General features: G+C 37.7%; 2 protein-coding genes across 3 annotated transcripts; one reads left to right on the plus strand and one right to left on the minus strand.

Annotated features, from left to right (window-relative positions):
- Positions 1-941: 941 nt before the first annotated feature.
- Positions 942-9,912, minus strand: LOC143463073 (uncharacterized). Its single transcript, XM_076961437.1, has 8 exons — positions 9,767-9,912; positions 9,108-9,262; positions 8,033-8,236; positions 7,773-7,861; positions 3,855-4,052; positions 3,638-3,772; positions 3,344-3,484; positions 942-3,252 (listed from the first exon to the last, which is right to left on the minus strand). The coding sequence occupies exons 1-8, from the start codon at positions 9,825-9,827 to the stop codon at positions 1,509-1,511; spliced, it is 2,727 nt and encodes a 908-aa protein (XP_076817552.1). The 5' UTR covers positions 9,828-9,912; the 3' UTR covers positions 942-1,508.
- Positions 9,913-20,606: 10,694 nt separating this feature from the next.
- On the plus strand, positions 20,607-25,509 carry LOC143462845 (uncharacterized). Of its 2 annotated transcripts, none has more exons than XM_076961143.1 (8): positions 20,607-20,854; positions 21,135-21,249; positions 21,793-22,076; positions 22,508-22,753; positions 22,960-23,331; positions 23,536-23,686; positions 24,027-24,209; positions 24,834-25,509. In XM_076961143.1, the coding sequence occupies exons 1-8, from the start codon at positions 20,810-20,812 to the stop codon at positions 25,244-25,246; spliced, it is 1,809 nt and encodes a 602-aa protein (XP_076817258.1). In that variant the 5' UTR covers positions 20,607-20,809; the 3' UTR covers positions 25,247-25,509. The 2 variants fall into 2 exon arrangements, with proteins under 2 accessions (XP_076817258.1, XP_076817259.1); XM_076961144.1 differs by having other exon boundaries at positions 21,793-22,061; positions 22,511-22,753.
- Positions 25,510-25,539: the final 30 nt, after the last annotated feature.

A 25,539-nucleotide genomic window follows, 5' to 3' on the forward strand; every position in this document is an offset into this window, starting at 1 on the left:
AACAGTTTTCACACCCACGAGAAAAAAATATGTTGACAAGGCAAAGTAACTTCATATTACAGTTTGTAAACAGCGAAGCAAGCGTTTTTAAGAGTTTGAAACTGGTAATTCCAAACAAAGTAAGCTATCAGTCAAAAATACAATGTGGCAGTCCTCAGAGGATGTATGAAAATTGACTGTGCAAGACTCTTGTGGACACCAGCAGCCTGGCACTGTTGGATACAACATGGACTGCACCGGAAGAAAGTTAACAGCATGGTTTTTGAAGCTTTGTGTGTGCTGTCTTCTTTAATAAGGGGAGTCGACTTTTTACTTTGATTTTTTTGTCCGCCTTTCCCAGTAACAGCCACACCCCAATTGCGGCCAATATGATAAAAATGTTGATAATTATGACCAGAATGGCTAAACCAAACGTCGGGTTCATGATGAAATTTAATTTATCATTGAGCATTTCGATCGTGATTTCTGATGCTGACACAAAACGTCAACAAATTAAAATTACGAAACACGTATCCAAAATTTTCTAAGTTACCAACACTCGTTCACTACAACTCTTTAGTTCCCTGCTTTTCTTTCTCTCTATTCTTGTTGAAACAAGCTTGTTTAAATTAAGCACTTACAGGCCACAGCAGTGGAATTTGCGAAGTGAGGGCGCTTACGGATCATCGCTAATTGCCGTTTTAATAACAATAGCGGTTTGTAGCCTATTTTAGAAGGAAGCGCGTCAAACAATTCATTCTGTTCGTAATCGTACTGTCGTTTCCTTTTAAATGCACACGTCATGGAGATTTGCAGTATGTATCGTCACAATTTATGGTCTCAGTAAAAGATTTTGTTCGTTCTAAGACGAGTAACTTATGAATAAGGCAGATTAGCCTTAACAAGGAAAATCTATAAAATGATGAAGGTATATTTCTTATAACGTGCTCTATGCGCTTGTTTAAGAAAAAACTCCACAAATTTAGGGGCTTTCAGGGGTGTTTAATTCTACAAAAAACACAATAACTGAAGAGATGGCATTATGCGAAAGAAGACAACACTAAACACAATCTTGTTGCTGCAACTGAATTCACAAAATACAGAAGAATTGCACAGGTCCAGAACGCAATCACAAGATCCAACAGGTAGAGACTAAAATATGAAAGCATGTTGACCTTTTCCGTAGTTATTGCAATTTTCTGTTTGAAGAGTGTACGGATTCGCAGAACAGCTTAAAGTAGCGGTCTCACAAGGAAAATACTGAGTGTTATCATGAGTTATCTTTCAAAGAATCACGATTTATCACGAAAAAACGATTTTGTGTACAAGAGGAATAAGAAATATTTTTCTACGCTATGACTTAATACACAAACTAAAGAAAATTAATATGGCTTAACAAGATATGCAAAGGTGACATCTTTATTGTTTTATAGTCATTTTGAAACGACAATAAGATGTCAAAGTGCTTTGTTTTCGTTCCCTTGACCATCCTATGACCGATCACTGAATGCTTTCCTCACAGTACAAGTTTAGATTTTGATCTTTGAAAGTTTACCTTGTCGATTGAAACCGGTTTGGTCTTTGCGAAATCCACGATTTTTTGTCGAAGTGAGATACGAAATCGCGGCGGCAATCGGTTCTGATATTACTTTTCGTGGTTTTTGCGTCACAACGGGTGCTTCATTCTTCTTAGTGACGTAATAACCGTAAGGCGATTTATTTACAAAATGCTCTCGTTTTGGTTCTTTCTCTTTGGAACTCTGCCATCTCGAAACAACAGTTGTTCCTTTCACGTCCACTGACCTTCCGTTACGGTTCAACGGATCGGGTTTGAAAGTGTGATGTGGCGATACCTTATTGGTGGAAACATCAACGTGGTTCTGAGATGCCGGTAACGATCTTCTAACCAAATGGGGGTGTCCATTAGCAGCTTTGTGGGCCACTTGCTTTGGCGGACTCAATTCCGGTATCGCTTTCGGAACAATCACTGGCAAGGTGGTGGGGGCATTATGCTGACCGCTAGCTGGAGCCGTTGATTTATTAACTCGATTGGACTTTTCACTAGAATGGTTGCTCTTGAGCCAGTTAGGAGAGTACCGGGGTGAGTTGGGTGAGGAAGGGGTGTAGATGAAATGACGCTGGCCCAAGAATTTGCTCTCCAGCCTTGAAGTGATGCTGTTATGGGAGACCGGACGGTGAAGTGGAGATCGGGTGGTGAGTATTGAAGAATCTTGCGTTTGATTTCCTTGCTGGGAGCTGCTTCTAGGCTCAATCGCTCCGAGATCACTTTTCCGGGTCGGCAGGGACTTCCTGCTGAAGCGAGGACTCACGCGAGAGCCATATCTTCCTGCTGGATCTGATGTCAGGCGGTTGATGTTTTGTGTCGTGATTTTCTCCTGCTCAGCAGGTTTGTTGAGGTTAAGGCGGTTGCGCTGATGAACTTCCTGTCTTCTCTGAAGAACTTGCCGCGCCTTTTTCATAGTGGCCAACATCTCGTTGATCTCCGGTCTTTTTAGAGATTCATCGTTGAAGATGTTGGCAGGAGACTTGTAAGAGTTCAACTCCTTTTCTTCCTGATGCTCTTTGATGTCGTTTTTGAATTTTAAAGACTCTTCCACTTCTATTTTGCTTTCAGAGACCTTATTGATACCATTGTCAGGATCTTCTGCGAATGTTGGTTGAGGAAGACCTTTGGTCGTAGAATTTTCCTTAAACCGATCAGTACTTCTTCGTTCTGATGTTGAAGTCATTTTAAAGGTAGGTGATGACGAAGGCTGATATTTCTTCACACAGATTTCTTCGTCCGTGACGTCATCGACGTTTGTTTTCGCTTTGCTGTCGTTGCTTGAGATGTCAAGGTTATCAGGAGTCCGAATATTTGATAACGGAGGAGTCAGAGAAAGACCATCTTCTGTTGCCGGGGAACTACCGGAGTCGGTTGCAGACTGCTGACAATGGGACGTCGGAATGACGACATCATTCTTTTTTGACCTCATTCTGTCGTTGATCTTGTTCTCGATGTGAGTTTGGATGGAGCGGGAATACCGGCTGCTGCTCTTCCTCCTTGGGCTCTTCCTCTTTCGAAGGAGTAAGTGGTAAGTGGCCAGGACTGGGCCGGGCTGGTTCTTCTGAACGCACTGAAACACCTCAGCGGAAATGAAACCAAATGACGCTTCCATCTCCTTGACGACGGATGCGTCAATCGGCGCAGACGACAGAGGAAGCAACCCACTTAAACGTCGCCCCTGATTTGTTTCACTGGACATGCGGCCTCTAAACAGAGAATAAACGTTAAGCAAACTCTGATGTTTGGCAGACAGGTTTGCTAACTCCTAAGCTAACAGATATGTATCCTCCGACTTACATCAGTAATGACGGCACGGAATGCCTCGTCGAAGATTTTCTGACGTCAGCTTGATATGACGAAATCCATTTGAGCTTAATGACATCACTGATGGAGGGCCTGTTCACGTAATCAGGAGAAAGAAGCTTCCGGATGAAAAACCTGCAAAATAAAGATGAAAACGAGAAATTCGATATAACTTTTATTCTGATCGCAAAAGACGAGTTGGAAGTGTAGAAGTGATTTTTACATCTAATGTGAAAGAGAAAACATGACTTTAACCTAACTTTGGCTTTTCACTTTTTCACTTCTTACCGGCATTGGGACGAGATGAAGGAAGGAATAGGATTCATCTCCCCCCTTAACATTTTCTTGCAAAGTTTGGGTATGTGAAAGGGTTCGACTGTAAAGGGAAGTTTACCCACCAACAAAGCGTAGGTTATGACCCCTCTGTGTGTAAAAATACAACAGTTTTTTAAAGAAAGATTTAGTCTACCAACCTAAAACAAATGTTGGGCTTTTATCAACTTACATGGACCAAACATCCACTTTTGGCCCGTAAGTACGCTTTGAAAGAAGCTCAGGTGCGGCATATGCCGGGCTACCGCATTGAGTCGCAAGTGAACTCGAGATGTCGCTGCAGTGTGGAGACACGGTGTTGCTGAGACCGAAGTCAATGATCTTCAAGTTATCGTCCGAATCAAGTAAAAGGTTTTCGACCTTCAAATCTCTGAAAACAGAAAAACAGATCAATCATGTGATCAATAATAGCGTAAGACAAAATCAGAAACGCATAAAAGCGCAAGAGCGTACAACAGCGGTGACAACTTACATCAGATAATTATGTTTTGCTACGCAATGACAGCTCACAATTATTCTTTAAAAGTAATTTGTCAATGCGGCAAAGGACACATCTTTATCTACAGTTTAAACAACACGGTTCCAATGCAGTAACAGATGCCTGCACTTAACATTTTAACGCCTTATCGGGAACAAAATGCGATCTCACCCCCACCATAAGCTAACCCTATACTTCTTAAAGAGATAAGATAATATGGATGACGTACGTTTAATCTCGTGTTCGATTCGTTTACTAAAAGGGAAATCCTAAAAATAAGCGAAAGAGTCGTCAGTTTGGAACGCGGGCCCGATAGGCCTACATTCGTGGCATTCCTCCTTGTATATAGCCTAGAGCCCTAGACATATTTTAGTGTCATGGACGACCATGCGCATTCCTGCTTAAATGTCCGCAGAAATACGACGCTAGGATGAGATTAAGCCCCTTAGGAAACACTTTAATCTCATCTTCAAGACCACAGTTGCGGGCAGAGAGTTGTTTTCACCCTTACGTGCTTTTTGCACGTCAATTTTAAGAACGTTTAACATGTGATTGTCCACCAATCTTTGCTCACTACAAATGTTTTGAAAGTAACAAATTTGTAAAAATACATTTACGATAAAACGTAATTTGGTAAACAGTCGTAATAGCCAGTACTATAACAACAGTAACAATGTTTCCATCATGCTGTAAATACCACTTACATGGATTTTAAGTGCTACATGGTTTTGCAAACTGCTTCTTGAATTATTTTTAACGATATCTTGTTTGAACGTGGCAAGATTGATTCAAATTTATAATGTTGCTACGTCGCAGTAAAAAGCGGGTTATCTGGCAACCTTACAGTCACTCATACTGACGAAGAAGTTTGTTCAATATCGCGCCAGTCGCGGTGAAGACGACCGGTACAGAAAAGATGTATTTGTAGAGCGCAAACAGCCTCTCACAAACGACACATTAAACGTTTAACGAGTAAATACAAAGAGCTTGTTTATTATCTATCAAATCGAACGGAGAGCTTAATACAAAGAATTACCTTTAGCAACGGAAGATTACGGGAATCACAAAACGCAGAAGAATATATGGCATCAAATAGGGACACTGTGTAAAGCGTACACACAACTTTAGTAACTTAAATGTAATCCACGGGCCCTTTACGTCTCTATTTTGATCGTTAAGTATTTTCTAGTGCTTGTTGCTGACATGTTTATCTTTACTACCAGTAATATAACAAAAAATGGATTCCCTGGTATGTTGCCTGCCAGGTCACTTACGGCTTCCAGGTTTGCACATAATGGTTTCCTACTGGCGTTTGGTGGAAATTTAGTATTAAAAATTCGCGTCAAAAACAAAGATACTTTCCAGGAAAATATATAACTAATATGTAGAACATTGATATAGGACGTATAAGAACTTCAATAGCTGCACAAAATGCTTTCAGATTCAATCTATACTGAAGACAACGTGATGCCATAATTTTTTGACAAATGGTTAAAAATATTTCCTGGTAACTCAGCAAAGAGACGACGACAAATTGTAAAATTAAAATCATTACAACTGGAAAACCACCCGGTCACGGAAGAAAAATTTACGAGTTTGAAGAAACCTGGACCAAAGCAGCGAATCTTAATATCAACATGACTTTCCCCGGTGATCTCGTAACGTGTGGTCACGCGCAGATTTACGATATTTTATCTTACGACTTCAACAGATGTCATCAACCAAACTAAAGCGAAACGTTACACGATGTTTCTAAATTTAAATCAACCTTTCAAAGACGTTTAAACGTCAAAATCAAACTATGGTCCTTAAATTCGTTCCGGACAAAGGTTGAGGATGTAAATAAGACCTCAATCAATTCCGGAAGACACGGTATCAGCTTTTGATGCTTAGCAAACAAAGTAGACAACGAATTCGACTCATCACCCAAAGAGGGATTAGACCCAACAAAAGGATAATTGCTGATAATTTTGCGCGATAATCTCTTCAATTTGCAAGTGAATGTTATCAGAAGTTACGAGGGCTTCAGTTTACGACCAGGTTTCAAACTGACGTAAGAAAACCATCAAACTTAAAAAGGAAGCATTCTTCGAAGTGGACGTGTTCCGACATGTCGGTGCCGAAACCGCAACCAAACAGACTGAGTTTCCCCACGAACCGTGCTACCAGTTTCTCAATCAGCAAAAAGATTTCAACAGCTGGAAATTATACAAAGCATTTGAGGGTGATGTGTAGCTGTAAGTTTTCATACAGGCACATTACGTTAGCTTAAAAATATTTGTCGCGTCTAAAGACCTGATTGAGCCATGACGTTTATTTGCATGTTAGCTCCAAAACAGTTCCGTTTCGGAGTTTTTTCGAGATAACATTCAACAAGACGAAAGTAACTTTTTCCGTCGCCGGCTTTGTGAAGACTCTGTTTCATCAATTGTACAAATATTAGGACGAAAATATTATTATTTGCAGTTTATGTCCACGCCCAAAGCCTGTATGACTCCGAACCGGCAAACTACTCAACACCAGGAACGGTGCGTGACAAGCGACAAATCTTATCTTAAACTATTTGCTACATGTGTCATTTGCTTGTCAAAACCTTAAAATAGGCCTACTCTTAACCCGGCCAAGCAAACAGATATCAAAATTGGCCATGGTAACTCCGCCCTGTGTTATTATGAAGCAACAGCTTTCAGACTGAGGCGCAGTGAACCAAATGCTTACAATAATTCACGTTTAGAGCTAAATAACAATCAGTGTCCTACGGTTTACAGTTTATATGTTATTATTCTTCGTCGGGTCGGAAACATCGCTGTGCTCTAACAATCAACATGGTGACGTCACAGGTTAAAGGCACAGATTGCGTCAGCGCTCTTAAAAAACGGAAAACAATTTACCCTTCAAACTCTGACCATAAGCGTCGACAAGTGACCATTTGCGGGAGGTTAGAAATTTCTTATCGATTTTTCCCAATTAAAATTTTCTTTTGCTCGCCTCAGCAGGGTTGGGGATTATCTTAGCACGCCATTTACACTGCCATTCAAATCTATCTGGTTCGTTGTTGTAAGTGGGTTTTTCACGTCACTAAGCGTCATTGTTACATCAGAGCAAAGATAGCGAATGAAGGGCTGTAATGAGTTCCCTCACAGACGAGGCAAGATCTCATCCATTACAACATACACTCATGCAATTTATAAGTAAATTGAAGACGTTTGAAGTTTTGTCGCAAGTTAAAAAAAATTCTGTCCTAAATTAGAGCAATGTTAAATCGAGTTTGCATGTTAGCAATTAGCTGAATACATTTAGCTAATCTATATAAACATTTCCTATGATTGAAACCTATTTAATTTGTTGAGTGATTGCGCTTTAAAAGTGCCAGGTTTAATTCGCATTGTTACGTATAGGGTCCATTTGCTTTGATGGATTGTTATGTAATAGGCGACGTCAATTTGCGAATGCATTAAGTGATTAAAGTAAAACAGTTTTGACGTGAGTAATCTTTTTTGAATTTCTTTGCGACTGATTCAGCAAAAACATGGCTCCAAGCTTGAAAAAGACGACGTAAATTTGAAATAAACAGATCAATGTTAAAAGTAGGCTTGAAAATCAATGCATTACCTGTGTACGATCTTCCTTCCATGTAGGTAGGCAACTGCGTTCACCAGCTGGTACATATATTTTCGAACAGTGCTTTCCGGTAGGGAACCCTGTACATAACACGGCCAACTTTAAGTACAGATTTAAGGGTGGAGGAACCTTATTATTACGCAGCATACGCCTCGGCTTAATGAAATATTGTTGTAACGGATTTTCATCTAAAACCCATAATTTTCCAGCGTCATTCTAGGCGCATTTCTTTTGTGATGTAACACTAGTACCTTTTCTGAAACGATATCAATGAGTTCCCCACCGGTACAGAGTTCTGTGACAAGATAATAGTTGTTTCCAGTTTCTAGAATGTCATACACTTGAACTATGTTAGGATGCTGGATCATTTGCATAATCTTTCCCTCTCTGTGGAGGTTTCTGTACACATAGCTGTCCTTCTTGGCCTTCGTCTTGTTAATTACTTTCACAGCCACCTGCAACAATTGACGAATATTTGAAAACTGTCACCCAGGCTAAGGTCATACGAGTTTGAAGGACAGGGCAATTTTGCGGTCTCTTGTTTAGTTGATGCAGCGCCTACAGATGCAGCGCCTACAGATGCAGCGCCTACAGATGCAGCGCCTTCACAAGATTTGTTAAAATTTAAAGTGACAGCACACAATGATGTTATTATTACGTCACTAATAAATTAACGGCGCTTGAATACTTAATATTGGCGTCATACGACAAACGCCTTCTAGATCAATTTCGCGGAAAGCTTCTGTAAAGGTTCTGCATATATGGAAAGATCTGTTGTTTTCAGCAATTAATCTGTAGCCAGATGTTTGTAGACCCCCATGCAAGTAACACGCGCTGTGTACATGACCACTATTTACCTTGTCTGCAGACATGGTGATTCGCGTTTATACGACAAACGTATGAGTTTGCTTTGTGCTTACATGCAGGGATAATTTACTAGGCTTGATGTTTTGCCTGTATTTGGACAAAGCCCATTATTACTTAATAAATGAACCTGTGCATGTGTGCAGCGATGCATGGAAAATCTTGCATTAATGCAGGTTAGCTTATTTTAGAAGATTTTCATCAACGTTGTCGGCGATTTAAGTTAAAACGGAAATTACGACAGCATTTGTGGCGAAAGGTTCACATATCGATTTTACACCGGATGTGACTATAATCGCTGTAATTCGCGCTTCACGCCACTATGGTTGAATGAAAAATCAAAATTTGCAATCAGAGTAGCAGTAGACTATTTAAACAGTGCCAAAAGAGCAGATTACATTAGGAAGAAAAACGTCATAAAGAAACGTATTAGAAATCACAAAGAAAACGCACAAACGGTACCTTTTCTTTTGTTGGACGATGAAGCCCCACCCGAACTTTGGCGAAGGACCCTTCTCCAATGCAAGTTCCCAACAGATAGTCCGACACCCTCTTGTAATGCGGGAAAGTTGTTTCGTCCAGGTCTGCTTCTTCATGGTCGTTGGTAGGGTGGTCGTCTTTAAAATCGTAAAAGCGATTTTAGATCACAATGGTAGTCGTAAAAGGTAGCAATGTAACTTATCCATAGACTTAAACTTGTCTTATTTGACACGTTTTCTTGCGTGAATACTTGCTACTCGTAAATATGAGCGGCACTGTTTTTGAACAAAGGAAAAAGTAGCAGTAAAAGTTACTGTGAAGACCTCATTAAATTTACTGTAAACTGCCCTTAACCGTACAATAACCTGGCACGGAGCTAGAAATTCGACGCAATTAAAGGCAAAAACAATCAAACTTTAACGGCGTTAAACAAAGACGTTGATATGAGGCTGTCTGAGTAATATTGAAGTTTGTTACTTTGAAAGAAAGTGAAATTGGCAGCTAGATCAAAGATTGTCCGCATGCCCCAATAAGGACTTTTTCTTTTTAATCCATAAAACACTGCTTGCAACTAAACTAAAGTTGTAGGCAAAACCAGTACTAGTCACAAATTTTTCTATAAGTGGCGAAATTTGGCCAACCTGTTGAGTTAAGATCCTTCAACGTTCTGGTGACGTCATCAACTACTGTGGAAAACTTCATGTTTTGACGTCGCTATTGCATTTTTACGATAAAAAAACTTAAAGGTTATCAGATTTCTATGGCTTAATAAAAGAAAGTATTTTAAAAATCTGTGCAAAATAGTAAAACGATTAAAACCCTAGAAAGTTCCGATAAACTAAACACGGACATTGTAGTCTGATAGGGATGCATATATAGTAACGCCCTTTTCCGTTATAGTAAAATAACCGATTCATCCATATATGCAACGTAAACGAAATGTTCTAAGCTATTTCTAAATGTGAAACTTAGATCAAATCAAACTTTCGCGAGTACTACAGTATAATATATGATCTCACCCTCAGACCAAGCCGCACAAACTGGTGCCGTCAGCTAATGGTCTTCTTTTATCAGTCGTGGCACGTTGTTGTTTGAAAAAGGAAAAAATAAGTGGAATTGTGACGGGGGTAACCCGAACTTTGTTTGTTACGTGCGTGGCGGTACTTGATGATGACGACATAATCGTTTGCAATTCCTGTATGCACTATTTAATCTAAATAGGGTTGAGTTTTACGTCTGTCCCCGGAAATTATTTATGTGTGTATTGCCTCTAAAGTGGTCTACAGTCTACACAAAACACCTTTACCGACAAGAAATCCCTTTCTCTTTAGAATCGAATTCGAACAAAAACGATTTTACCTGTTAAATTACTCAGAGAAAAATATCAAACAGTTAAATGGCTTTTATGTTGTAATTGATACCAGGGTGATTCACAAACGTATACCATAATATATTGCAAGGTATAAACCGTGTCATAAATACAAGACACATCCTTCAGATGAAAGGTATACGATAATAAAGCCTCTCTACACTGCTATCTTCAAAAATTGTTTAAAATAGACGATGATAGCTTGAATTATATTTTCATTAAACGCATGAACGCTTCTGTCTTGGCTTCTTTTAGATCACGCCAACCCTAGATAATTAGGTCTGAAAGGGTGGAAAGTTTGGCAAACGAAGCTAAACAAAGGAACTGCATCTGCCACACTTTCGTCTTTAATGCATGGGAAATGGCGCTTTGAATTTCCTTTGTCTAGTAATAATCAGTTATTTTAAGCGGGACAAAAGAGCAATAGAGTCTTTTGTAACACATAGCAAGATATTATAAGGAACCGTACTTCACAATAATTAGCATACTCTACTCACAGTAGTTTTCAGTTGTGATTTCGAATTTCAAAACAGGTTAATAAGTTGTATTACCTTTTATTTTACTAATTCTGTCTGATATAATTAAGTATCTTTAGAATAACATAAGTAGTACGGGTGACTGTGTTAACTTTGCGGTCTCCTTCATTTTGAAAGTCGTCTTAACTAAATTGTAATCTCAAACTTTACTGGCTCGGAAATATGAGGTCAGACTAATTACAGTGATTATTGCATCTATCGCTACTTGATAATGCAACGTTTAATGCTGTTTTTAAACAGAGTAAATTGCAGTCTGTGTATGTGCATGCTCGACAAAGTTGTAATTTCTTATCAGAAACAACAATTTTACTTTTTGAAAAACATGTTGTAATTTAATTATAGTCTGTCACCACGCATAATCTAGATTCTAGAATTCTAGATGGTCAATACAAACCCTTATTTTGCATAAAAGCCCTAATTTTATGACTAACCAACGCTGTTATTTTAATATTTATGACGATTTGAATGCGATTATACAAAAACGCCGGGTCTTTGCTAAACCCTATTACTGTATGATGACATCACAATAGAAAAGGAGTCATACAATAATTAATAGGATTTGCATTTACAAGACATTAAAATGAGATTTTAGAAGCCCGCACTATATATTATTCACAATTGGACTTTTAAATCCTTATTTTAACTGGACCGGTACTATTTAAAAGTCATCATCAATAATTCAGACGCAAAACTATGAGCAGCGCATACGGAAACAGTTACAGTCGACTCGTCATTCACAAGCATTGTCCTTCTTGCAATTTTACTGTTTTACATTTTACTTAAGAATTTCTAGTCGTAAACATTTCCTTCATTTAGTTTACATTTATCGATCATCACATGAGAAATAAAAGTCTAAATTTGGACAGAACGCTTACAAACTTGTGGCACAAACACCGCGTAATAAGCACAAAAAAACAGTCTCTAAACGAAATCAGACACTTCTCTTGTTATCAATGTCTTGTAAACAGCTGTCACTATTTGTATACAACGTTTGTAGTGATAGAGCACAATGAACGACCACCCTTGTGGGTCATGTTTTAGAATTGACCACCTTTGTGGTCTTCCTATGTTTGGACACCGAAAAACTAAACATTTATACCATCTACTGCTTCTTTTTGCAAAGCAACATTCTAAGTTAGTTTTCCCCGCAATGCATAACAACTGACGTTATATATATCAACGTTTTTCGTTGCATTGCTGGGCTTATATCCTTAACTTAGTTTCTTTGTGTAATTAGCTCCATGCTAAATCTGTCTTGAAAGGTTGAATGGATCTTCTGTTTAGAAAGTGGCTGGGTCCGTGAAGCCAAAGTTGTAAAATAACGACCTTACTGCCTATTTCGACATTCACTTCATTTTCATTTGATTTTGAAACACAAGTTTTGCTCAACTTTATACAAATATAATGTGGTAATGTAGTCAGGAGCCATTCAATCAAAACTGCAACAGTTTTCTCTTCAGCTTTTTATACAAGAAACGACCATCGGCATGGCCAAGTAATTATTTCTATCGTGGGAATTCGGGGCATATCAATTAAAGTGTGACAGCCTTGTGTGCATTGTACAATTGTACATACAATCTCTTACAAGGATTATCTGTGATATGGCTACAATAAAGACTCGTCGCCATCAGTCAATATAAGTCAGAAAATTAAGCAAACGTGACTTATGCCTGCTCAAATCTAATAAATCTGGCAGAATTACATTGATTAAGACGATCTTGAAGATTATTGTCAACACAAGTGATAAAGAAAGTTAAAGTTATTGCCTCACACTTACTAGATTTTGTCAAATAAGCTTTGACATTGGATGCTCAGCTTTGTTCTATTTAAGGCGACTGGTTGGTCTTTTTAGCGAATTTATGAATATTTCATTTAACCACATCGATTGGTCATGAATCTTTTCACCAACCAGTTAAAATGCTGCCTGCAGACATCTCCAAACTATTCCTTTGTGAACGCTTAATACGCAATAAACCGAATACCACAGCACGAGACGTTTCTTTACTTTCCAAAACACTCCCAGTATCTTCATAGTAACAGGTCTTAAACTGGGCCCAACCACAAACACAGGCGACGGTACGTCGTGTTTGCTGAGGCCTTCTTTCCTTTCTGTGCTGCTCCTACTTCATATTTGCATAACACGATAGAGTTTTTGATCAGCGTTTGGTCACCGACTTCATTATAAACAAAGACTGAGAGACTTTTCAGTCTACGTTTGACTTACAATCTAGCTGTTGTCTCTCCAACAACCGTTTAAAATTCTTGACCACGTCAATGGAATGCTTTTAGTGTTTTCTCTTCACCAGGGTTTGACTGAGTTTGAAGTCCCAGTTTTGCAGTCAATGCAAACAAACGATTAACTTTGAAAGCAAATGTCTGAAAACTGAATCTTTATACGAGGCTTGACTTCCTCAAATTAATTACTATTTTTAATTGTTTTTTAGAAAATTACGATGAAACACAAACAGGAAATGGATGAATTCTTTGATGATAATTATTTAAAAAATGTTAACCAAGTTGAATACCTTGTCTGCAACTTGGTATAAATTTTTACGTGCATTTGTTTTATAATTCCAGAAGTTATAACTTACCACGACGCATCTTATGTACACAATATAATCTTCGCACTGCACTATCGTCCACTTACAGTATATTGCATTATGGTTCTCACAAACATAAAGCCATCTATGACATCGTTTTAACCAGAATCTTCTGTGTAAGGGCTTTATATTGCTGACATGACTTTACTGTAAAGGTAAATGTGTGTCAATAGAAACGCGTAAGACAACATTCAGTGTAAAATTTAAATGTCCATAACTTTATCACTATGGTGTCGTTCTCAGCGAAAATTTATGACCCTATTTGACCGTTAAAAATGAGTTCAAGGTTTATGCTCGTAATTGCACATGGATGCTGCAATTTTGCATTCGCTTAAGAAGATTAAGAAACTCTTCGCTTACTCAGTAAGCACGGTGAGAAAGAAACCACAATTTATTTTAAATACTCTTGTGTAGTTAGCTGCGGTTATAAAAGTCTGCCGCTTCTCGACATCAACACTTGTATCAGCTTTTAGGCTTATCGTCTTGCTCTGTGAAGGATTTTCGATTAAGCAATTGACCGTCGGCCGTATAGAACGTACCACTTCTTTACAAAACTTATTAACCAGTTTGTTTGACTCGAATGACGAAAGCGTCAAACAGATGTCAAATATACATATACGGGGAGAGTTTTGCTTTCCCGTGAAATGTAAATATTATTGTCTACGAAAAGTTTGTTTTTCGAAGATATCAATAAAACCTTTTAAATTGACAGGTCTATGATAAAACCAAAGGTAATGCAAGTTTTAAAGAAAATTTAATATCACCAGTCGTAAAATCGTGATAAAGTTTGTTACGTCTAATGACGTCACAGGAGATATAATGTTGTGCCAGTATGTGCGCAATTCCGCCTGATCTATTAGTTTATTGTCCATTCGATGATATCTCCTGGGAATTTCCAAGCAAGTCATCAGGGAAAATCAATATTTAACAATTGCTGTTATATTCAAAATGAAGAAAAGAATTTAAAAATTGAAGTTTGGAAAATACGATTGTAAATTTTGTCATGTATAATAGCGTAACCTAATTACGTATATTTTGTTATTCGCGTCAATGGAATATATTAACTCTGCGAGGCTTATAACACGCTCTCTCCTTAGAAAATTTTATGAATTCAATAATAGAAGCAAATGGTTGAAATATGTCAGGATAAAGAATAAAGGTAACGTGTTGAAAATTAGAGTTTTACTTTCAGGCAAGGAATCCAAAATATAGTAATTTCCTTGTACAACGCAGGCGCGTCATCTTTTATCGTTAATGCTGTTAGAAAACCACCGCGAGCGGCGCTACAGACGAACAGGAAAGAAAAAGCGTTTTCGTAGCAACCATCACTCTCAGGACAATTGCTCACAACACTGTACTGCTCGGGTTAAGGGTGACAGAGGCAGATTTATGTTTTTATGTAATAATTGCTCAGGACCTGCACAATGTTGAAGGTCGGAATGAAATGTAAATAATTCCGCATATAATTTAATATAAACTATTGTTCTCACCCTGGATATTGTCACAATTAAGCTGGCCAGTGGCGTTACCTGAAGATGCACTTTTGTTTGGAATAAATAACCAAAACCAGTTGCTATTATTCTGGGATCATTTTACATTTGGTCGTTGTGGACAAGGTGCTTGCAGTCCTATTGTCTTGCATGGTGATACGTTTATTCATATCATAATTCGTCATACGTCATAATTAAAAATGTAAAAAAATTAGGATTTTGAAAGAAAAAGAGGATATTGAAAAAGGTGGGAAGCTTAAAGACCGATAAATAATTGTTGTCGACATTGTTTGCTTTCAGACGAAAGCTGGTTGTTTATTTGTTATATTTTTATATCGTTTTTCCGTCAACAAACTTTAATTCAAAATAGTTTTCAACAAATTCTTCGACGCAAAAGTCAAAACATCCGCAATTTTGCTTCAGCTCGGCATAGCGCTAAGTCATAAAATGTAAAATACCAACTAAGTTACTCTGTGTCAACACCAAGTGGTCAATTCTTTTGAAATGTACAATGCAGTTCCAAAGTTCATTTAAGGTGACGTTACAGCAAAATTTGCCGCTCGATATGTTTTGATTAAGATGGTGAAAATATGAACGAATCATACGCTTTAGTAAAATAAAGACTTGAATAAAGGTTTATCGTATGTAGGCGTAGAGAGAGATTAAGCGGCCTTGAAAGTGTTGTAAGGAAGTTATAAATTTTGGGGGTTTGCTTTGGAAACCAAAACTTAAGGCTTCAATCAGAATAATTTTAACCTTCTGATAATACAACGGGAACGTGTAGTTAACAAACAACCGTTACTTCAGTATCACCCACAAGACCAAACATTGCGTTACGAACCCGAACGCTTTGGCATTTAAAATTTGATACAAAGCTATAGAACCACCATTCGGTTATTTAAACTTTATATTCATCCGCTAAGCGGCAGTATGTATAAAAATAAGTTGCAGGAATAACCTGAAACCAGATTTAACGACAGGGTTGCGTAGTTTTGTTAACACTGATTCTCAAACTTACTGTTCCTCTGTTAAGCTACCGGGCATCTTCGTGTAGATTCTTAGATGCTACAAAGACATAGGAAAACAGCAATTAAGTTGATCACATAGTTTCTTATAAAAACTACCAGCACAGCCCGTATAAAACTGTATAGTTCCTCTGTTGCGCACTCGCATAAAAATAGTTTGTTTTGGTTATAACCCCTTGGAATGCGACATGTGCATGATTGTGTAGCGCATGGGGTTTTCCAACAGATTCCAGATGTTCAGCGATAAACTATTTCGTTCAATAACATCGGTTACAACTTCAAATATATCGATTGAAGTAAGTGTAAGGTGTCGTTATTACAATACATTGCTTGGTAGCCATGATACGTTGCACGTAAAACGAAGGTAAAGAGAAAAGATAGAGAGGTTTGACCGCAACATCATGTCTCGTTTTAAGCCTTCTTCTATAACTTCGCCTTTAACTGATATTTTGCTAAAGTAACATGACCAATACAGAAATAATAATTCTGGAGACAAAATGGAAACATAAAACTGGAATCCTGGGGTTTAATGGCCGCAACACATCCTAGGAAACTATTGTGTTGCACATCGAGGTTTCTCTCGCAGAGATAATGCATTCCTGAAGAATGCAGATTTAACACTGGGAATGCAGGTACCCCTATGTGGTAACCCCTTTTCACAACCAACGAGTTTTTTTTGTCTTCAATGTGCAACATCAATTAATCACGTATTATAATTTTCTTCATGTGGCATCATGCTTCTTTGCAAAAGATAGTTTATGTCGTCTTCTCAATATCTTTGCTTTTGCCTATATTTCTTACTTGATATTCTTATAAAAAAAACATGATATGTTGCTCTAGTCATACTTGTGGTCACCATATAGCATGGACAGCGTATAATTACACCACGTCTCGTTACACATTGTACAAGTGTTATGGCACGCTTTGCTAGAAGTCCTTGCGAAAAATCCGAGCTAAAAGTTAAAGAAAATCGTCCTTACAAACGCCCTGGGTTAGTCCTCTGTTTTGGTCGCTGGATGCTTCACTGGAAGTATTCTCACCGTTAGTTAAATTATAATTACGAGCGGTAACAGCTACCTATTTTATCAGATATTATATCATTAAGATTCTGCTGCAAAATAAACGATTTCGTTTGTGGAAAAAACCTTCAACGCGCCACTTGTATCATCGAAAAATTAGTCAACTCCGCACATTCCACTGTTAAAAGTTATTTCAAGGACAAGCCATAACTCAATGTCGACAATTATGAGATAAGCTCGTAACCGCGTGACACCTACTTATTTGCAAAGCTCCCTAAAGAAGGTATAGCGATATAGCCCTATGCGAAGTTCGTGAAACCGTTCAAAGCTTTCTTATTGGACGAAAAAGGGGCGGATGTTGCTATAGCGATGCCGTCATCAACGAAATTAACACCCCTTTTATTTTGTTGAGAAAATGTTCCCACCCCGGGGCGGAAGCAGGATTTTGAAGTTAATTTTTGTTTTTTTTCTAACCGCATTGTTGCCGCAGTTTAATAGCAAAGGTATTTCCTGCCTAGATTAAAAAAACTGGTTTGAAATGATTTATTTTGTTTATTTAAACGGTTGAAATTATTGTTGCAGTTATACAGAAAATGATTATTATCAGGCATTATCATCGGCATTATAGCAAAATATCACTTAAAACTGCGCAGTAGATAGCAATTTATGTACATATGATTAATTAGTCTATAATATGCTTTTGACCAAAATGATTCTAATATTCAAGCTTTGTTTATATAAATTGGCGCTTAATATTACAATTATGTCTCATATAGTTGCAAAATGACAAAATGTAATCTTGTTGAAACGGTAATTAAGCGTTGATTAGCTTAAGGGCCCACTTAACTCATTCTGAGACCTCTCACAGTCAAGGAATTTTAATGTTTATTCGAGGCATATTCGGAGACGAAAAAGTTCCAGGTCGGCGATATGTTGGCTACAACTACATGTCGTCTAACAAGATTTGATCAGTTGCAGAACGCACGTGCTGGCAAGAGCTTAACAACTTAACTTGATTCTGTCCATATTGCTCTGGGCAACCTGGACGTCGGTAGCGCCGTAAAGTTTTCACTTGTCAGCAATTTCGTCCGATATTTAATCGCAACGCCCATTTCTCGTTGGTCGCTCGCGGTACGGTACAGGTGTAATACGATGAGACCATTTATATGGGAGTTTATTGCCCAGAAAATGTGATTAATCGGTTTGTTGGTCGTTAAAAACAATTTTTCTTTCATGTTTAATGCAGTATAAGCTTGTTACGGAATATGGAGGTGGATATGATAAGAAACAGTCAGACGTTAATGCATTGAGAAAAGACATATTTGTATGAACTAGTGACTTGGCAAAAACAAGTGTTCTTTAGAAGTGGAACCAGATGTTTATTGGTTTATTATTGTTTTTGCTGCTAATGAACATAATGGTTAAAGTTGTGATTTATTGATGTAGAGAAATCTTAGATTTTAAGATTCTAGTAAAATACTTCTCTGAGAGAAGATACGTGCAAAACAAGGTTAACCAGAAAATACATTCGAAAATTTGATTCAGATAAAAAATCTCAAAGCATTAATATAGCTGACTGTGAAGGGTAAACCATACTATTGAAATATGAGGATAAAGTTTGTGTCAAGTCAGCATTGTGACGACGCGCAGTTTATGATTTGTACAAAATGGGTAATCCTTTTGTGGGCTACCAAGTCTTCTATAACGCTTTACGTGACTTTGGTTTGAGTTGTTTTTTTCTCGTCATAACAAGCATTCATGACGTCATCAAGGTTTGCTTTGATATCTAAAGGCCATAGTTCACACCGCATACGTGAAAAAACATTTAATTAAAACGCTTTAAGGCTGCAGTGGAAAGGGTTGGTCAAAGAGTAATTGCCTATATTTGGAGTGAGTTTATGTTAATGCCCGATGTGTCAACGTATTAGTCAAGACATCAGAAAAATATTTAAACAACTAAGTTACTTATCTAAACAAGTTGCAACGCCCTGGTTTTGATTTTAAGTGACTCGTCCACGTTTTCACATAAATTGTTATTTTCAAACGTGGAACCAGAGTTAAATATAAATAAACTTGACTTCAATTTCTGTCGAGCTATGGTTTGTTTTCGGCGTGTCATGGCCGCTTGTTTGCCAAATACGATCTCTCTGCATACTCACTTCTGGCTAAATTATTTGACCGCATTTTTTCTAAAATCGAGTCTTAAAATCGCTCGAAGATTTTCAAACACTGTTATCTATAACGCCGCAATCTTTTTTCTGTGACATCACACTTGTTGTAATATGTGAGTAAACGGACTATCAACACAGTATTTTTATTCGTTCATACCTTTAGAGTTGAATATATTAAAACAAATTCGAAAAAATTTTATATTAAAAGGAATGATTTCCTTTTAAAAATTATGTCAGGCTTCCTCAATGAAAAAAATTATAAGAATAATCTCGATGTCGCCTTTATCAAGTTACAGTCGACATAATTAATTTGGTAAAAGCTGTTGGTTAGTAGGTGATTTTATACGAAGATATAATTACAAACCTAACAATCGCTGATTTATAACTTTCTAAAGATAAATCGTGTTAAGATTGCGTTAAAACGACTCAATTTAAGTTGAAGCTTCACAACGTTTTCTGAAACTTTGCAAAATCGTGCGTAAGAGAGTCTGTGAAAGGGCGGCCATAACGTGCTGTTGATACGGAATTCAATTCTCAATGCTCGCTTATTGATCACCTCACCCTTTGGCATTATTCGTATGTAATGATCGCTTTACTGCCCCGCACGAAGCTTAGAAGTCGTCTACAACGCCTTGTACAAGCTCCTTTCTTAATTACGTTGGTATAGAAAACAGATTACATTAGATTTGGTTCACTCAATAGAATGCCCACGTTCGTATTTTAGAAAGTACCACGACGTCCTGAAACAGAAATTGAAAGGAATAAAGGATGCCAAAACAATAATTCAATGCACCTACTAATTTGCAAGTCTTTTTAGTGGGTGCTTTGCTTTTTAGCGGCTGCATTATGGGGCGACTGCACCTTAAATTGACCGTTCGAGACCAAGACAGACGAAGTTTGGGCCGAACATGTGATGGTAACATTGTTTAAGTTGGACTGCGTTGTACAGATGGAATATCGTTGTTCAAAAGTCAGTGTTATATATTCAGTATAAGTGTGCCAGAGTCTAGCATACCAGCGCTTCAAAAATAGAGCTTACAAAATTCGGATAGATATTTTTGTGTCGTCTGAGTTTAAGATTTTGTCAGCGATACCAGATAAGGGATTAATGAGGCTTCGCAAGGTTGTAATTTCATCTTAAACTTGACAAATACATTTATGCGTGGACACGGACAAGAAGAAAAAAATGTTGTTGCACAAACTGTTAATTTAAAATGATTATCCGTTCTTAAGCAAACGAGTTTTGTTCAAGGAGATATTAAATGCCCATTTTATTTCTCTTTACGTTTCTTCTTTTTTATAATTCCAGGGTCTAAAAGTCATATAGCGTTGCTCGTATGACGCAAGACTCTCATATAGAGCGAGTGCATTAGCAGGAGTAAGAAGTTTGGTTGGTGAAATTTTTGTGCCCGTTCACATTTCAGGCAAAACTTGCACCAACTTGACGACTTTATATCAAAGGCATTTCCGAATAATGGACAATCAGATGACCGTCACGTATTGCCCCAATGATGGCAAGGTGATTTGAGTTATGACGTCAACTGTATTTTATAACATTTTATGATCAATTTACCAGCATATGAAGCAGTTATCAAATTTTCAGATCAATATCAATGTCAAGTTTTCAATTAATACGATGGCAACGAACTTTGATTAATTGATTCTGCATTTAATTCAGTTGACGCTCTGTCATGTTATTCATCAATCGCCTTTTGATTTTAATAAATTGAACCTTTGTGCTCTTATAGGGTCATTTAGCTTTTAGCATATGAAACGGTTTTTTGCTATTTTTGTTGCAGTACTTGGCCCAAACTTCACCATACCCCATAGAGAGTTCGTCTCTGCTACCCTCTGACATAACGTGGGTGCAACAGATGACTAATGGGGCTGCGGTTTACGTTCCCGTCTATACAGGTTGGTAAAATTTGCTTGTTGTAACTTTTTTATCTATATCATATTATTGTATACGGTTATAATATGATTTACATACGCAGTGTTTGTTGTAAAAGCTAAAGCGATTATTAGCTATGGTAGCAACGAAGACATTTATTACGGTTTGACAACAGCAAACTACAGACAATTGATATGACGTTCCAATAAAGCGACTATTAATCAAAGCTGATGGCAGCTTATCAGTTATCACTTCATTTTTCATTGTTACATTTTCTGCAAATTCATAGATAACCCGAACCCATTAACGGAACCCGATAAACCTAACTTTACATTGAACCGGCTCGATTTGACCCATTGTTTTTGTAATGGTAGATATTGTCACATATCATTACGATTGCAACCACATGTTATGTTGCATATTGCCTCTGATAAAGGATAAAAATAACCATGTTTGCAATGATAACTTTTTACTTGTATTTGTGGTAGCAATCGCTTCATTTGAGTGTTGGAAAACGTTGATTTTCGCAGAGATTTTTTTGATTGTGTTTTCTGATGTGATTGCAGTCAATGAAAGTCATCAACAGATTTACCAGTACTACCCTCAACCTGGCTACGGACCATACGAATACAGGCCCGGAGCCCACATCTGCCAACCAAGGCCGTTCATCCAATACCAAGCCACTTACCACCAACTGCCGGTAGCATGTCCAATGCTCGGACATAATGCTACGTTTATGACGGAACAAAGCGTAGAAAGATCTAAATTAGTCGGGAAAGTTCGGAATTCTTTTTCGACCACCAGCTCCAGCGACGAATGTAAACAAACGCGAAAGGTAATCACTCATGAGCAGATAAAACAACAACTGAAAAGCTTCTTAGCAATCGCCTGAGTAAGAGTGTTGTTTATGACAAATGACAAAATTACAGCTTAAGGGGAGCGGTAGATACTGATTAGGCGCTTCTTGATCCGATCTTGTAACAATTTAATGTCCCGGAGCGAATTAAAATCATTTGCACGAGTCATCATATTTAATAAGCAACCGTTCCCTAATTGATATCATGACTAAACATATCATCTAGTTTGATAATAATAGGAGGACCGATATGCCAAAAACTATAGGGAATGTTGTCTGAATGCCCTGGCAGTTTATACGAGCTTTGAAAGCTATAAACTTAGTCTAAACGTTCTGTGATTGTTACGAAAGAATCAATTAAAATAGCATGGGTAAGACCCGCTTTTAGAAGCTAATAATTTCCACAATGACGTCATAAAAATTTTCAGGAAAGTCCCAAAGTCTATCAAATTCCGAAGAGAGAAACGAGGTGTGATAGCGCCGACAGCGGAATTTCTGATTCTCCTTCATCCCTGAGATCTTCGGGATCTTGGAGTAGCGACGACTCTAATCTCGATTCCGATTCGTCCGAACAGATAAAAGCGGAACAAAACCGAATTTTATCGACCAATAATGAATCGTCCGATTGTGATATGAAAACAGATCCCTTTGTGACGTCAACAGAAGACAAGGTAAGCTGAATCCGTTAATCGCGATAAATTTAGTACAGTTTATGAGCGACCAGGTGACTATATTCTCTCAAGTGTATGGCGTTCGGTTACTTCGGTGTGCTTGCTTGTGCGGAGGATTTTGCTGTACTTAGCTGTATGGCTGACAGTAACTGCTGATATTTATTTCACGTGCATGGGAATTACCCGGACGAAATACATTTTGATAGGAAAACTACGACCACTGCTGGACTGTTGTAGACGATGACAAGTACTGGGCACAACAACGTCACAGAATCCCTGACAATTTCACCCTGAACGCTATTGCCAAACAGGTTGACTACTACCTCTCAGACGACTACCTCGTGAAAGATAAATACCTATTACGTCAAATCCGGTGTAAGAAGGATGGCTACATCAGTATCAAATTGATTACGTCATTTAAGAAAGTAAAAAAGCTCACTAGAGACTGGGCAGTGGTTCGCAGCGCCATCGTGCGGAAGTCAAGCACCATTTTTGTCAGTTCGGAAGGTCTACGTGTAAGACGCAAAACAAACTTGTCAGAATATCTGCGTAAACCAAGACTTCTCACAAGCGTACTGGTAAGTAGCTAAAATTGCTTAGAGTTTTTTGCCGGGGTAAAATATCCCTTTTACGCAGCTACATTATAACATTTGATTTCTATCTGCAAGTAGGCTACGAATTTCCTAAATAACCTCTTATTTGTCAAATCTAGCATAGAATTGGTATCTTATGTCACGCCATACTATTGAAAGACTACAAATTTAAAGTTTGATATTTTTAAGGTCATCCGATTACCTGACGAGTATAATTCTGTTGATCGTGTGACGTCATTGTTCAATAACTTTGGTGAGATTGAGTACGTCAGACTGTTGCGGGCAGACAGAGAAGTTCCCGCCGATTTGCGGAACTATGCAACACAAGTGCATGATATTGGTATATGAAAGCTTGATTATTCTGCCTGTGCTGTTTAGTGTTCTGAGGAAAATAGAAATTTGTGTTTTTCGTTGTGACTTAAATAAAGATCTACAGATATGGTTGGACGTTTTTGAGTCATTTTAGATCAATAACAAAGTAACACCCTCAAATTGACATGAATGAATACATAGAAGTTTTACTTGCCACTTTTATAGTTACTTTAATACTTCATTGATGTTATCCTATCCTTTGATTGCTTTATTATAATGTGTATGATGTTGTTTCAGCGATACACTTCGATGAAATTATCGTGAATTCTCAAGAATTCAACGATTCAAGTATTTTCTTTTCCGTTCAGGTGTAAGTCTTTGTGCAATCATTGACTTCGAATCAGCAGAAGACGCGTTGACCGCCGTTCGAGTTCTAAAGTTCTTTCAAAGGCAAACCGGTAGTTCGATGGACGGAGAACGTCAAGAGGAAGGTGTGACGTCACAAGACGAACCATCTTTGGCTACGATAAAATTTAAGGAAATTTTAAAAGGTAACTTCTGTGGTTTGGTGTATTGCAGTATTTAACTTTTACAAGGTTTTCAATGAGATAAATTTCGTTGGTTTGAGTAGGCTGGAGTAAAATGCTTTGATGTTAATGGATGCCACTTCAACTTTTAAACGACTATTGCGTCGCCCACTCGGTAAAAGAAAAATGTCTGCAATTTCAACTATTAATATCATAAACAATTGCTGTTTTTTTCACATCATTGTTTATTTTCATCGTTTGAAGGTGCATTCCTCCTCTTAAAAGGTTTTTAAGAGTCCATCTTTTGATTTTTGTTTGGATAGGATTTTCTCTCTTCCAAAACAAAATCTATTTTCCTTCTTTCTTCAATGTTATATTGAATTGCTTTGAGAGGTCTTCTGCCCAATAGGGAAAACATAATCTTTTGTTTCTTAACATTTCATCTAACTTATTTTAATTCGCTTTTTAATCGACTCATTCTTTCATTTACTCTTTTGCTTTCATGATGCAAATTCTACTTTTAGCCTTTGCAACATTTCTAACATTTGCATAAAATCTTAATCCAGAAAAGGCCTTTCGTTTTTTGTTGACTTTCACCAATCTTATGGGCATCAACAAGGTTGTGAATTATTTTCTTTGTTTTCTCAGACCTTCCAGCTCTGCAAGACATGAGACTCGCACTACTAGGACCTCGTGTGCGTCGGACACTCTACAGACAAGATCGTTTAGGAGGAGATCAAAGTCAAAACCCATCTTCCTTCAAACCACCAAGAAGCTTTCTAGCAAGTGACTTAGAGCTGAAACACAAGGCTAACCTCGGCAGAGAAGACAGTGTCACCGATACAGCTTTTGACTTCTCAAGAAAACCGAAAATAGAACCCCGTCATCTGTCCAACTATTGTTACATAACAAAGCACAATTCCCTTTCACACAATTTTTCTTGTCGCAGAAGTGCGGTCAAGGGGACATCATACAAAGTCATACCAAATCAGTGTTACGTAATAAGGCAACCTAGAGGACCCGATCAAAGCATCGGTTTTACCTTGAAAAGAAATCTGTAAAAGTTTTTAGATTAAGGTATTAGGTATCGTTTTGTTTTTCTTCTTTGTAGCATGACTTAAATAGATAACTTCGTAAACGATTTCATATGCATCAGTAAACGCACTTGGGTACGAAATAGCGAATCGTAGTCAAAATTTTGCATTCTGATGTTTTGTTGCGGTGAAAACTCTGTAATTTGTTGAACATGACTAATATTTCTCTTGTAGACCGGGAAACATTAATGAAAGTTGCTGTTTCTTAATTACAATGCCGTTTTCTCTTATTAGTTATGTTACTTTAACGCGGGTTCCAT

Source organism: Clavelina lepadiformis, chromosome 6 (assembly GCF_947623445.1).
Source record: "Clavelina lepadiformis chromosome 6, kaClaLepa1.1, whole genome shotgun sequence".
In the NCBI taxonomy this organism is placed as follows: Eukaryota; Metazoa; Chordata; class Ascidiacea; order Aplousobranchia; family Clavelinidae; genus Clavelina; species Clavelina lepadiformis.